At 36.5% G+C, this 15,665-nt stretch overlaps 1 protein-coding gene across 1 annotated transcript in view; it reads right to left on the reverse strand.

Annotated features, from left to right (window-relative positions):
- Nucleotides 1-500: 500 nt before the first annotated feature.
- grapa (GRB2 related adaptor protein a) overlaps nt 501-15,665 on the reverse strand; it is a 52,681-nt gene continuing 37,516 nt past the window's right edge. The window contains exon 5 of the mRNA XM_059347491.1: nt 501-1,793. Coding sequence (XP_059203474.1) covers nt 1,608-1,793 — 186 coding nt within the window. The 3' untranslated portion in view covers nt 501-1,607. The remainder of the gene's footprint in view (nt 1,794-15,665) is intronic.

The raw sequence follows: 15,665 nt of genomic DNA on the forward strand, positions 1-15,665 counted from the left end.
CTGAGTGCTAGGGCAATTTCATAGGATGGAAATTATATGTTACCGTACCTTAATGCACAAAATGCACTGATTCCATTCTTAGCTGTTAAGATGCATTTTGCATGAAATGTCACAGCAAATGTCATGAAATTGCAATTTACACATGAAAATAAGCGACTGTGCACGAAATTTCATGTGACCTTAAAAGCAAGAAAAACACAAAATTGACTGCATTGCACAGTCTGCCAGACAGTACAAGTCAGCAACTTTTGGCAGACACAAGCTGCATCAACAAAGAGGAACAGTGCATGATGTGAAACTGTAGTAATACGACGGACATACTGTGGAATGGCTCCAGTAGATCAAGTAGAACCTCATATAACCCACCACCTTTGTGTTCATGTTTCTAGTTTACTCATTTATTTCACAAAGAGTTCATATTTTGCGTACATTCGTATTACATTTCAACAGAAAAATACAGAAATATAAATGTAATTGAACAAGAATGTCAAAGCTTGAAGTTCAAAGAGGTAAATGTATCACTTTATTTTAATGATTTGTCATTACATGTTAAGGAAGATCGGTCCAACTTCTTACTGTTAATCACATAAAATGTGTTTTTTCTTCTCTGACACCATTCGTTGCAACAGAAACAAACCCTTTTTACAATGTTTTATCTTACTTGTAATATATGTATTCTAAGATTACACATGAATAAGAATAAATACATGGAAACAAACAAACAAATGATTAATAAACTGAGCTTATTACATTGTAAGCTGTGTCTTTTTAAAACAAAAAGTGTCGTCCGGGCAGTATTTATCTCACTGGTCACTTTTACACAGTAACCTCCTTTTACTGGTCCACAGAGCACAGGGCTACACACACACACACACACACACACACACACACAAATGCATACACACATGCATTCACTTTCCTTCAGCATACATTACACACATATATAAAGTTTGCAGGTTTTACATGTGTTCTGACCCACATTTACCCACACATCCGTGCTGCAGGACAGGAATCTGCTGTGTCAGTATCCTCAGAGTGTCTGGCCCAAATATTCACAACACAATGACTCTCTGTGTGTCTCCACTCAGCTCACCGGATCTTTTCGTGGGAACGGCGGCAAAATACTGAGGCGAATCCTGACTCATCTTCTGCGGAGAAAAACCTCGCCCTTCCTCCACAACCTCCCATGGGCTGCACACTTGTTTCTTCTTTCACCAGGTGAGTGTGTTGCTTTTATTTAGCCTGCACCAGTGCTGATAAACTCTAATAAATGATTATGTGTGTGTGTGGGTTTGTCAGTCTGTGTGTGTATGTGATTTCTCCACAGTGTATAGGTCCATATTCATTTATATTTTACATGATTAAAGACTAAGTGGAGTCATGGGATCAGGTGGAAGCGATTGATGAGCCTGTTGCAGCTGATTGGTCAAGGCTTGTGATTGACAGGTGGCATCACAGGGGGGAACGGGAGGAGTCAGTTACATCATGTTCAAGTTGCAGCTCGTCAGTTCTCAAGTGCACAGCGGGGGGGCAGTGTGAGGGGCGGGGTCACGGCGGCTCAGCGAAGAACCTGTGGGAATGGCTGTGTTTTTGATTGACGGGTCAGGTCATTGGCAGTGGTAAATGGGCTGGACGTACTCCGGGGAGAAATAGCCCACGTGTCCGTGGCAACGGCCCCTCCAGCGCAGCGAATCGGAGCAGTCAATGAGTTCGATGACATCGCCTCGCAGGAAGCGTAGCTGGGATGGGTGGTGCGGGGTGAAGTCGAAGAGAGCGTGGGCGTGATGGGGACGCTGTGGGGGAAAGGAAAGAAAGAGAGAGAGAGTTAATGAAAAACTGCAACTTTTGATCCAGTCCGTGTCTAAACTACAAATACTGAGCCAAACTCTTTTCTTAAAGGACAAGTGTGTAGGATTTAGGAGGGATCTATTGACAGAAATTGAGCACAATATTCATAAATATGTTTTTATTTGTGTATAATCATCTGAAACTTATAATTACTGTGTTTTTGTAACCCCAGTTATTTATATTGGCAACAGGTTCTCTTCCTCAGAGCACACCATGGTGCCCCGCCATGTTTCTACAGTAGCCCAGAACTGACAATAAGCGTGTTTCGACTGAGTAATTTTTGGAAAGTGGCTTAGTGTTTTGGCTCCGCCCACTAGTTAGCTCCCCTCGGCCTCTGTTCCCATACAGGTACTTTTGTAGCGGCTAACCAACAGAGTTAGAATGTGACAACAGACCGACGCGACAAGCAGTGTTGCCCACTTAGCGACTTTTGTTGCTATATTTAGCGACTATTCAGACCCCTCTAGCGACTCATTTTTTTAAAAAAGTGACTAGTGACAAATCCAGCGACTTTTTCTGGTGTCATTGGAGACTTTTGGAGACTCGTTCCTACTCTTCTTAACGAGCAGTGCCATGCCAAAAGCACTCACAAGCGGCCCAGTCCTCCCGCAGCAGTCTCTCCCAGCTGCAGTCAGAGACAGAGCAGGAGCTGTTAACTCCTCAGAGTCTGTAATGAATCACACATGTGCGATGTCGCCGTCTTAATTAGGGATGGGCATTTGAATAAATATTTTTGATCGATAATCACGAACATTAACGATCAATTATCGATTTAATCCTAAACATTTCATTTTAAAAATGTCCATGATGTTTACCCGCGGCTACGGCAACTCGCAGGCAGGTCAGGATTCGTTTTTTTCTGTCTGTAGGCTATATCGCCCCCCGCTGCTAGGATGTTTTATTACCGCCACATAGTGAAATTCGTTACATTGCTCAGAGACACACACAAAACATGAACTCTGTTTTATAACACCTCGAATCGATAAAACAATTACGTGATCGGCAAAATTCTTAATGATCAATAATCGATAATCGATTAATCTTGCCCATCCCTAGTCTCAATCCAATCAGCGTTGACTAGTTAGTAGCGGCTCAGAAAGTACCTCCCCGAGGCAGGTACTTTCTGGGCCGCTAACCGGTGAAGTTGGGCAGATCCTCTCTCCCTTTAAAAATAAATAAAATAAAATGTAAAATGTACTGCCCACAGACAGGACAGGCAAGACAGGGCTATTCAGTTGAGTTGACCACCTTTACCGCTAGATGCCACAAAATCTTACACACTTCTCCTTTAAAGGGAAACAACACGTACTTCAAAATGGTCTCTATTTTATGCAACTTAACATAATGGAACAAGTATAAAAATAAATAAATAAAAATGATCTTTGCTCACAGAATTAACCAAACACCAAACTGCTGCCGCTTTCTACTTCTAATTTTATATTAAATATATAAATAAACATTTTTTTACAGATGCATTTTCCACATGGATTTAAAATAATAATTCAAAGCAGTCTTTGAAAATATTTTCTCTGTTTAAGGATTGTATGATCTTCTGTTCTGTTCTGTTTCTGTTTCTGTTCTGTTTGGAAAATTCTCCATTGAATGATCTAAAGAATTTATGATGGCCTGTATGGTTTGTTATCAGCTCCTGATAACTTTATTCTTTAATTTAACAGCCATGATGCAGTTTCTTTGAAGTATTGTACAGATTATGTCTATGGCTGTATTAAACAAAACATTTTTTGCAACACCACATGGAATAAAAATGGATGGATTTAGAGCATGTGCACGTGCAGCCGTTAAGGGACCATCTGACATTGTGTCCATTTAATAAAAAATGCACTCTTTGTTCCTTTAAAGTACAACTATATTTTATTTATCTTTTTCATTTAACATTTATTTAGCTAGACCATGGTCAGTCAGTTATTCATATTAAATATTGATACGAAGAGAAAGGTCTGGCCAAAACAGCAGCACATAGGCGGGAGAGGAATACAGACATGGAAGTCAGTTTCAGTAACGACTCATAATAATCTCTATTGATTCATCTTGGCCATTAACATAATTGCTGTTCAGCCTTTGTGACAGGGGAACAGGTCTGAAAAAGCTGCAAACTGAACACAACTAATACTACATTACTCTCTATACAAGACTGCCATGAGCAGGTGACAGCTTGGTTATTTATAGTCCTGATATAAAGTAATGGATTTCATGCAGATGACAGAAATGGCCTTTTTGCACAACAGACTCGCTCTTCAACTCAAACAACTTGTGTGAAGTGACATTCTGCTCCGGTTCCGGTGTTGAGTAAACGGCAAAAAAAACAAAGAAAAGAGATGACTACAGACAATGAAACGTCAAAAATAAGAAAAAGTGAGATTCAAAACACACATGCAGTTCCTGCTTATCGCCGTAGATGATATTCCTTTAATATTTCAACAGGAAATTCAGAAAAGTAATGTCAGAAATCATTTTCTCATATAACCAAATTGTAAGATGTGATCAGGTTCATTCTTATGTGACAAGGTCAGCTAATGGTGGTCAGATGATGTTACCATGTCCAAAATCAAATGCCTTAAAGAGTTTACAGTTATTTATCGTGCTATCAGTTATTGGAATAATTGCCCACTGAATATACGTGAACTGAATAGTAAAGTATCTTTTAATTATTACTTGAGAATGCACTATTTAAATTTGTGAGTAGTGAATTAACACATTTACTGTATGAAAGTGAGAATTAATGTAATATATATGAATGTAATAACTTATTCGGAATGATTTCTGATGACGTATATAATAATGTCTACAATGTTTAATTGTTAAGTGATTTTTGTTTTGTCTTGTGGACCCCAGGAAGACTAGCTCCTCCCACTTTTGGTGACAGCTAATGGGGATCTTTTTAACAATAAACAATAAACAATTACCTAACATCAGCCAGACTCAGGTCAGACTCATTTAAAGGAATAGTTCCACATTAAAAACAGATGAGAAGATTGATCATACCAAGAATCCTCTCATCTTGTCAAAAAAGAGAATAAGAGCATGTCGTTAAACGTCAAACTATTACCTCATAAGAGAAAAGAAAATTGCTGCATAGCACGATCGACCTTGGTTAAGATAATATTTAAATTTCTGTTTGCTCGTATAATGAAGACAAACTCCTGTTATGTTATCCATCCTCATGAATATGTTCATCTTATGATATATAACCATTCTGTTCAAGTTCATGAAACACATGGTTCTTGTTTTAAACATGTGAAAATTGCCATTTAGACACATGGAACCAAAACTACACGGTCGCCAATAAAGTTGGAATAATTTTGTTTTTAGACATAATCCTCTGTTAATTGTGGTTCATTTTCATTTTGATATGTTTGGATTAGGGGTGTGCCATATCGTATCATTCACGATAATATTGGTATATTTTTTTTATGGTTAAAAAAAATGCATATCATGATATTGGCAACGTTCCTACTTATTGATGTAGTGGCGTAAGGTTAATATTAACTAACAATTAAAGTTGTTTTAATCACAAAAAGCTACTTACTCTCTGTCGCTAAACACATGCAGCTTTCAAAATAAGAGCACAGTGTGTTAACAGAATCCACCACAGAACTTACAAGAAGCCTGTCAAAATAAGATGCCTTAAATAAAACATACAAGAACCTTTATTTTCCTTTACAAAATTTCATTAAAATATGCCCCCGAAACCCCTAAATGGATATTTTTATTATTTTCTCATACTCAGGAGTCAAGAGTAATTTTTTTTGTATTTGGCAACTGTTGAGATTTGCACTTCACACTACATTTTAGATTTTTATTTATTTATACAGACAAAAAAAAAATCATATTTTCTTTATCTTTTTAAGTATTTCGTAATATCGTCAAGAATATCGTTATCGCGTGATATTCTTTTAGGGCCATATCGCCCAGCCCTAGTTTGGATTGGATTGATTAATAAAGTTTTGAGAAGATATGCACTTTATCTGTCAAGAACAAATCACATTGTCACAATCATTTCATGGAAAGAGGTAAAAAATATTTTATTCCAACTTTATGGCCGACTGTGTACTTGGTTGTGGTTAGGAAAAAGTACTTACAAGTGACGTAAGTGACATAGAATGTGACTTAGGGAGGTTAATTTCAAACGAGACACGAACACCAGTCTCATGGGTTAAAAGTTCAGTATTTGTTCAAACCATCAGACCTCCCAACTCCACCTGACAACAAATTTTTTGCTTTGTTCAAATAGATAAATAAATCTTAATAAGGAGGATCTTTTAGATTGCAGCTGCACTTTGTGTTTTAAGCTGGTGTGCAGTTAAAATACATACACTGTAAAAAAGGTTTGTAGAAATAACAGTACTCTCTGAACAGAGAACTCTGACAACAGAACTCTGTCAAATACATCAGAAATAGGGCATAAAATGAAAAATTGTATATCACCGTATTAGACACTTTTAATTACCGTAAATCAAAGAATAGCGCAAAACTTTTACTTTTTTCTGTCATAAACTGGAAGAAACACACAGTTTTGCTGTAAAATATAACATTTTCATGCAAAATTTATGGAGAAATACCATGATGTGTGAATGAATGACACAATTACCCTAAAAATAACAGGATTATTCAGAGTAAATTACAGTTTTTGCTGATATTTACATTTAAATTTAGAATAGAAAATCCACTCACTGTAATTTTTACGGTGAAGTTCTGGCAACCACAGCTGCCGGTATTTTACCGTAAATTAAACAGATTATTTTTTACAGTGTAGCTCTTCTCCTCATTAGCTTTGTTCATTATTTACACATTGGCTTTATCAGGGCAGAGCAGCTTTAAACACAGTAAACTGAATTTGTGGAGGTCATGAGAGAGAAATAGACAAAGACAGGTAGACAGAGAGTAATAAGTCCAGATTGATGTGTGTGAGGATGAGATTTGAGCGCACAACTGTACACACACCTACTAAAAACAGCACTCCGTAAAAAGTGTAACGTGTTACAACGATTCGCGGTGAGGTGCAGTTCAGATGCCGTGCTTTCTGTGTCTCACTATGTTTTTCTTTGAGATCACAAACAGTAGAATCTTTCTTCTCCCCTGATAGCTTGCCTCCTCTGATCTCTGTTGACTGGTGAAGTAAAAGCAGTTTAAGAGTAGCAGAAGAAAAGTGGCTATTTTAAGGAGAGCGTCTTGAACTTAACTAACCTCTAAGCTGTCAGTTGCACTCCCACAGAGAAAAGTGGATGTGATATAAACGGGGAGGGATCTGAGAGATCTGGAAAGAATACCGAAATTGTAATTTTTTTTCTTTCTGTGTAGGTATCTGTGATGCAATTCTGGCCTTTATTGCTGTGGACTGCTTTGTCTTAGACTGAGGCCCAGTATAAAGGCATCCAGACACACACACACACACACACACACACACTAACCAGACAGCAGGATTAGGATCAAGACACACAGACACAATCTATCAATCCAACAAATCTATAAAATCCTCACGGACTTATCCTTAATTGTCTCGCTGATCTAGTCTAGACTTCTTGTTAGTCTGTGTGCTGTGCTCCTGTGTGTTTGGGTGTGAGCGTGCCTCTATTTGCTCTGGTGTGTATGTGCATGTGTGTGTGACAGCGCAGGGAAAACCCATTCATTTTTCCATGCCAGTTTGCGAGGAAGGAGAAATATGGTCCGTCCGTATCAGCTGCGCTCGGCTGCCTTGTGATCAACGTCCTCCTCAGCGCTCGCTCCGACCCAGAGCGAGCGCTGACAGTGGAACAAATTACTCTGGAACATCAATGGACTACAGCTTTATACTAGATTTGTCTCCACACACACATACACACATACACGGGGTATATAAGATGGAACAGACACTGCCTCTGTCCACACTTGAAAATGACAAGGTGTCAAAAAGAGGTCGAAGTTTTGCACGAACAGCCCTTCTCTTTGAAGAGAAAGCTTCGGGATAAGAGGACATTAGGGATATGTTCGAGGGAGAAATGAAAAAAAAAATCACACTGCAAATTATTTCCCACTGCCACGGTGAGATAAGAAGTGATCTAGGGCCACTTAATGAGCTGATGTGGAATTAGTTTGGGAAGACCAACCGTATAATAATAGAAACAGCAGAAAAAGCACAGCAACGAGATGCAGATTAAAGCTCAGTTTATGTGTGTGAAACTGACCCATGTAGTAAAAAAATAAGGTAACACTTTACAATAACCCTCATTTATAAATGGTAAACAGATTATACAGATTATAACCGTTTATAGGCCATTTAGAATGGTAAATACATAATTTATTAATGTTTAACTAACTAAATCATTTATAAATGGCAAATAAATGGTATATTAATGTAAGTTTATAGTTACTTACCATTAACAAACAATTAAATTATAATTAATAGTTTAGCAATAATTTTAGTTGCACTCATTTTAAAATTTTTAACACCATATTAAGTATGTTATTTTGAAATGATTCATATAACTTTAAGAACAGAAAGATCTATAAACATCACTTAGTTGGTTATTGTAAAGTGTTACCAAAAATAATTTAAAAAAAGTGTTGGTATCAAATAGCAAGGAAATTCATTTAAAAAACACTATTTTCCTGAAACATTAGAGCGCTTAGGTTGAAGTTAAGATGATTTCTCTACAACTCAACTTTTCATGTATTCATTTAATAATCAAAAGGTCTAAAGGGAGCGATGCAAGATCTATTTTTTTCTTGCGTTTTTGTGCTGTTAGTGTCACAACATAACACTTTTGTGAAGTGAAGATGAAATAGTGTGCTGGTAATTGAAGAAGTGGGTATACTATTAATATTTTAGATACACAGAGAGCATACACAACAAGGTTGCAAAGGAAGAGAAAGGGCTTACGGAATAATAACTTTGCAGGAATTGAGATATAATGTATGAGACGAGGAAAGGTTGACTGCATCTTGAAATATGAACTTATCCTGTTACCTCTCTGGCATCATAATTTTTGTAATTGTAACTTTTGTGGAGTGGAGACTGAGTTGTCAGGTTTTTTTCCAGACATGCTGGGTGAGTGGGCGTTGGAGCTTTGTTGATGCCGAAGGCTAAGACGAAGCCCTGCAGATACAAAGACCAGCTGACCATGATTTTATATAAAATGACAGACTGTACAGACTGGATCCAAACTAAATGTCATGTTTCCTGTGTGTTTAAATGAAGACAGAATGAAGACAACTGAACTGAACTGCAGATGACAGTGATATGCAAAAAATCCTCAGCTAATGAAGAAAAGGTAGGAAGGACTTTGTATGATCTCTGCTTCATTTTTCGGTAACACTTTACAATAACCCTCATTTATAGATGGTAAACAGATAGTTAATTAATGTTTAATCATCATTTATAAACCGTATATAGGCCATTTAGAATGGTAAATACATAATTGATTCATGTTTAACTAACTAAATCATTTATAAATGACAAATAGATGGTATATTAATGTAAGTTTATAGTTACTTTACCATTAACAAACAATTAAATTATAATTAATAGTTTATTAATAGTTTTAGTTTCACTCATCATTACATTTTGACACCATATTTAGTAGGTTAATGATTTTGCAACGATTCCTATACCTTTACTACGTTGATTGAAACCATTTAAAGGTTAAATATGTATAGCACTTTGTAAATGGTTAATAATTGGTCTATAAACCATCTATAAACATCATTTAGTTGGTTATTGTAAAGTGTTACCCATTTTTCTTTGTTGCCAAAGTCAGGTTGAATATTTGTCAGATTCAATCTAACATTTTCTATTTGTGTTGTTAAAATACACAACGAAAAATGTACAATTCATCCCATAAAACGTATTAAAGCAGTTGCAGAGCTACAGATATAAAGGTATGACTAAGCTGCTGTGATATGATGTGGAATGGCGGATTATTTCTAAGGCTACGTGGCCATGCATGTAAACATGGCACCTTCAGCACGCCACCTTCAGCTATGGGGCTTGTTGTGATACAAATGTATTACCTGAAGGCCCTCACAGAGCAACATGGTGACCTACAGTATAGGAAAAGTCACAGCCAGCAAGCTAATGTTAATAAAAGTACGCTGTACATGTAGATATAGATATGATGAAAAGGTGAGAAAAGTAAAAATGAAAGGTTTGTCTCAGTAGCCTTCTTCAGTCTGTTGATTGGAAAAATCCCAAATACACTATTTGCAACCCAATAATGGACTCATGATACATTTTTAGGGTTGTACAGTCATATAAGTCAACAACCCCCACCTGGCACGCAACCCTTATTAGATTTTAATGATGATATAGAACAGTAAGGTGACCTATGACCACATATTCAGACCTGATATTGATATATATTATACATTATATAGTATATCTAATACCTGTTTATTCATCGGGCAAAATGACTAACTTGGAACAGCTCATTAAAAAAATAAAGGAGATAATAAATGGAGTGTAAAAAAGCTATTAAATTAACAAGCATAAACATTCTGTTATGGTCCTTAATAAAAATAAAAAAACATTTTATAACAGCAATAAATGCCCATAAAACAGGAAGAGAGTGCAGCATCTGTCTGACTCATTTATCCAGTATTCACATTTCTTACAAGTTTTATTTTTACTTGTGTCTGGCGAACCTGGTCTCACAGGAATCCGTGAAATAGCCACGGATTCGCTTAACTCAAAATCTGTGGAATAGCCACGGAATAACTAAAATTTCTGTGAAACTGACACAGATTTTCGCTACAATGTAAGTTAATGACAGTCATATCCCGTGGCTATTCCATGGATATTTTTTCCTATTGGTTTGTTCCAAGTCACGTGACTTTCAAGGTCCCGGCGGTCAGAACAAAAAACATGGCGGACAGTTCTCTCATTTCTAGTGAAAAAATCAATATTTTGACTTAGTTTCTGCATAAAAATTGATTTTAATTACATTTCTAGCGATAAATATATGTTTTATTTTCTAAATATTCACTCAGTGAATGTACATAATCACTTTGTATGTTGGAATAGCCGCGGGATATGACTATTAACTTGCATTGTAGCGAAATCCGTGTCAGTTTTACGGAAATCTGAGTGATTCCGTGGCTATTCCACGGATTTTGAGTTAAGCAAATCCGTGGCTATTTCACGGATTCCTGTGAGACCATGTTGGTCTGGCAGAGGTCATGGCAGGCCGATAGATCCAGTTGCAGAAGTGTAGAAAATTATTTGTCGTTTTTTAACAATTATTCATATGCCACTAATACAGAGGTCATGACCCCAGCATTAGAAAACAAGATTCTCAGGAAACTGAAATGCTGGTGTTGTTTTCACGTGTTAGTTGCTCACATTAAAGAGATTCAGACTGTGACAGTATTTGGGTCATGCAGTTTTTCACTCTCCCATGGGACGACTGTCGTTATCTCCCGTTTAACTACCATCGTAACGCCCTGCAGCTAAATTCTCATCTAGCACCTGCTCCAGCTGCATTGGTTCAGAGGACTGTGCAACATCCCCAGTGATTCAGACCATGCATGACACTGTTTAGGTGTGAGGCAGGATGTTACTAAACACGGACTACATTTGCCAAAAGCTGCTTTGTGAAACAAAAACCTATTTTTAGATTCAAAACCTGTCACCCTCATCTGAAAGTGTCCTGTTCCACCAGGTGAAAAACAGTCTGGCTGCTCAGCAAACTGAAATTATGAGAAAAACCACTGTTTTATTGTAAGAAACCCAGCTGAATTGTAAAATCAAGAAAATCAAATCCTGCTAACTTTAATGCCGCAGTTTACTCCAACAGCAACTTTATAAAGAGAGAGCTCCGAGCTAATTTATCTAAGTAGAGCTCACACATCATAAAGATCATTCAATGTGGATCATCTTCTAAAGCAGTAGTTCTCAACCTTTTTGAGTCGCGATCCCCGATTTAACATGCATGTTGTCCGCGACCCCCGCTCACTGAACACAATCTCACATGCACAGTTCAGATCACCCAAAAAAGAAACAAAATGACCAAAAAAAGGAAACAAAATGACCAAAAAAGACACAAAATGACCAAAAAAGACACAAAATTACCCAAAAAGGAAACAAAATTACCAAAAAAGACACAAATTGACCACAAAATGATCAAAAAAGACACAAAATGTCCAAAAGAAATAATCAAAATGACCAAAAAAGACACAAATTGACCACAAAATGATCAAAAAAGACACAAAATGTCCAAAAGAAATAATCAAAATGACCAAAAAAGACACAAATTGACCACAAAATGATCAAAAAAGACACAAAATGACCAAAAAAGACACAAAATTACAAAAAAAACCCACAATGACCAAAAAAAGACATTAAGTGACCAAAAAGACTAAAACACATTAACACATAAACACTTTAACACAGTGGAGACAGAGCTGACTTCCAAAATGATTTGGAGACCCCCAGAAATCATCTTGCGACCCCAATTGGGGTCCCGACCCCAAGGTTGAGAATAGCTGTTCTAAAGAATAGACGATTCAGAGAGGCTCAATGAATTTCAACATTTCAATCAATTTTCTGATTCAAAGTATACGCTGATGATGGTATAGGCATGAACATATTGAATTATATTATAGGGGTGGGGTGATATGGCTTGAAATAAAATCTCAGGTTGGATTTTTTTTTCCTTAAAATCAAACTAAAAACACAAAGGAATTATTCAAATAAGAATTTTACAATGGTTTTAATTTAAATGATGAACAAACGCTTGATCAAACCTCTTGAAAACATCTATAAAATTAAGAGAAATACATTAAAAATGTATCAAAATCATAAATGAGGTGCTTGAAATACAATACAATGTAAGAAAAAAAAATCTGTGATGGGAGAACTCGTTTTATTTTAAACATCATCCCAAACCATTACATTTAATTAACTGATCAAATCTATTTATAACCTAGCTCTTTCATATTGATATGTTTATATATTTATATTTTATTCTTATAGAACTCATGCACCTATTCACCCACACATTGTTTTTGCGTTGTATGTGTTCTTTAAAATGCAAAAGATTATTCCAGGTAGTGCATTGGGTGAAAGAAATACAATGTGCTGTCTTGCCTAAACCAGTTCGAAATGTTAAAAATACCTTCTGGATAATGTCATAAACACAGGATGATATATATATATATATATAACTGTGTTTCTGTGTAATTTCCTCCCTCAGTTCTTGCTCACTTCCTATCTGATCACCCTCAGAAACAGCATAAAGCAGCAGTGGCTGACTATCTGCAGGCCAGCACCTTAGATGCCAAAGCCTCTTAACTACTTTGTATTTACTTGCATGCAGCGTAGCAACTGATCGTCAAATGCATTTCATTTCCAGCTAAATGAACCAGCAGAGTCAAAGAAGTGGTTACAAACTGACCCAATCTGCAGAACTGTGTCCATTAACAGGTGCTAGCAAAGTCTTGTGCTCATCTGTTTTTTGAGTTGCTTTGGGCTGATGCCCTCTAAATGAGGCTATTAAAATGCTTATGCCCATTAAAATGGCCATGTGCTTATAAGAGAATACAAACCCCTCTGGCAACTTCTTTTTTCAATTTCATCTGAAAATGCGGCTCTGCTTTTAGACTGGATTTTAATGGGGACCTATTGTGTTCATACTTGTATTTTGGGTTTCCACTAGAACATGTTTACATGTTTTTAATGTATTGTATGTATATTTCTCATACTTCCTAAGCTGCTGCACCTTTATTCAGCTGTTGTCGGACATGCTTCTGTCAATTTACTTACAATCTACTGTAAAAAAAAAATAAAAAAAAATCAGCTTTTAAATAAAAAATACACAATTAAACAAGTTCCGGCAGGGAACTGAGCTGAAATCAGAGAGAAATTAACAATGTTGGCAACCAAAAGCTTTCCCTGATGTTAGCATGTAGCTACATGTAGCCAACCAGGCTTTGAAGTTTTGTAGTGTCCAAATGGCTGATTTACAACATTGTGTGATGCCATGGGGCCCACAAATACGTCTTCCCATTCGACTTACTTGGCAAAGAGATATCTATAAATCAGCAGATGCATTTTTTTTTTGCGTAACAACCTACAGGAAATCACTCGTTTCATGATCAGAATTTGATCCATTTAGTCAACATTTGGCAAGTCTTGGAAGAACTTGCATTCTGGAGAGCTGAAGAACTGGAAACAGACCATGGAGGTCATGTGAGACTTGGACATTCTTTATTAATCTAGTTTACTAATTCACGAGAACCACGGATAAATCGGCACAAGTAATGAGATGCAGCTCTAATGAGTAATGTGACCTTAATGTATGCTGTCACATCGTGTTATCCTTTGACGTGAACACGCTAGGAAGCATAGTGCAATACGATTACTCATGAGCAATAGCATAAAGAATATGTATCGCCATAATTACTGGGTGAATTTAAAGAAATAATTGGTCATGCGAATCAGAATATGTTGATATTACATAAATGTTGTTACAGCTGTCATGTGAGAATATGTCAAAAGTTCTTCTGTGGAGAAGTATAGGTTACTCCTCAGTAAAACAAATTTCTGATGCTGCATAGTAAATGTGTATGACATTTTTTGCAGCAACAAAAACATGTAAAATGATCATTCAATCATGATTGTGTAGTCACAATTTTGCAAATCAATACAAATCATCCTGATGGTAGGACATATACAGTACAGGCCAAAAGTTTGGACACACCTTCTCATTCAATGTTTTTCCTTTATTTTCATGACTATTGACATTGTAAATTCATCAAAACTATTAATGAACACATGTGGAATTATGTACTTAACAAAAAAGTGTGAAATAACTGAAAACATGTCTTATATTCTAGTAAGCAAAGGGTGGTTACTTTGAGGAATCTAAAATACAAGACATGTTTTCAGTTATTTCACACTTTTTTTGTTAAGTACATAATTCCATATGTGTTCATTCATAGTTTTGATGCCTTCAGTGAGAATCTACAATGTAAATAGTCATGAAAATAAAGAAAAACGCATTGAATGAGAAGGTGTGTGTCCAAACTTTTGGCCTGTACTGTATACCCCTATGAAATTTTCTTGCAACCCATCCAGTAGTTTAAGCAATAAACTGGTCAAACGTATGCAGAAATAACTTTATCATGATGCTGACTTATAAAAAGTCTGAATTTATGCTTTGTCAGGTCTGTCCGCAAGACAATAAGCAAACAACTTTTAAAAAGATTGTTTTCTGAATGGAGTTCGGATCAACCGGGGCTATGCTATGCAGGAACATCTCAATTAGGATGTGAATTTCTGGCTGGAGTTGAAAAGTCTTAACCTGTGTGTATATGCTAATATGCAAATTCTGTGTCATTTGTGTCGTGGGATTCACATCATCAGTGGTGGACAACATGAATGATGGGAATCCTGCATTTATTTGCGTCTTTGCATTAACTTTGGATGTAATCATGCCATACAAATATTTTGCTTTATGTTTGGTGTGAACACACTATTGGGGCTCATCCTCTGTGAACCACGAATGGGAACAAAATAGACACATTTCCATTAGGTACTTTTACCTCTAGTGCAGCTATTCTCAACCTTGGGGTTGGGACCCCAATTGGGGTCGCGAGATGATTTCTGGGGGTCGCCAAATCATTTGTTTTAGTCTTTTCACTTAATGTCTTTTTTGTTCATTTTGTGTCTTTTTAGGTCATTTTGTGTAATTTTTTTGGATCATTTTGTGGTCAATTTGTGTCTTTTTTGGTAATTTGGTTTCCTTTTTTTGGTCATTTTGTGTCTTTTTTTGGTCATTTTGTGTCTTTTTTTGGTCATTTTGTGTCCTTTTTGGTCATTTTGT

This window comes from Centropristis striata, chromosome 13, assembly GCF_030273125.1.
Source record: "Centropristis striata isolate RG_2023a ecotype Rhode Island chromosome 13, C.striata_1.0, whole genome shotgun sequence".
Taxonomy (NCBI): domain Eukaryota; kingdom Metazoa; phylum Chordata; class Actinopteri; order Perciformes; family Serranidae; genus Centropristis; species Centropristis striata.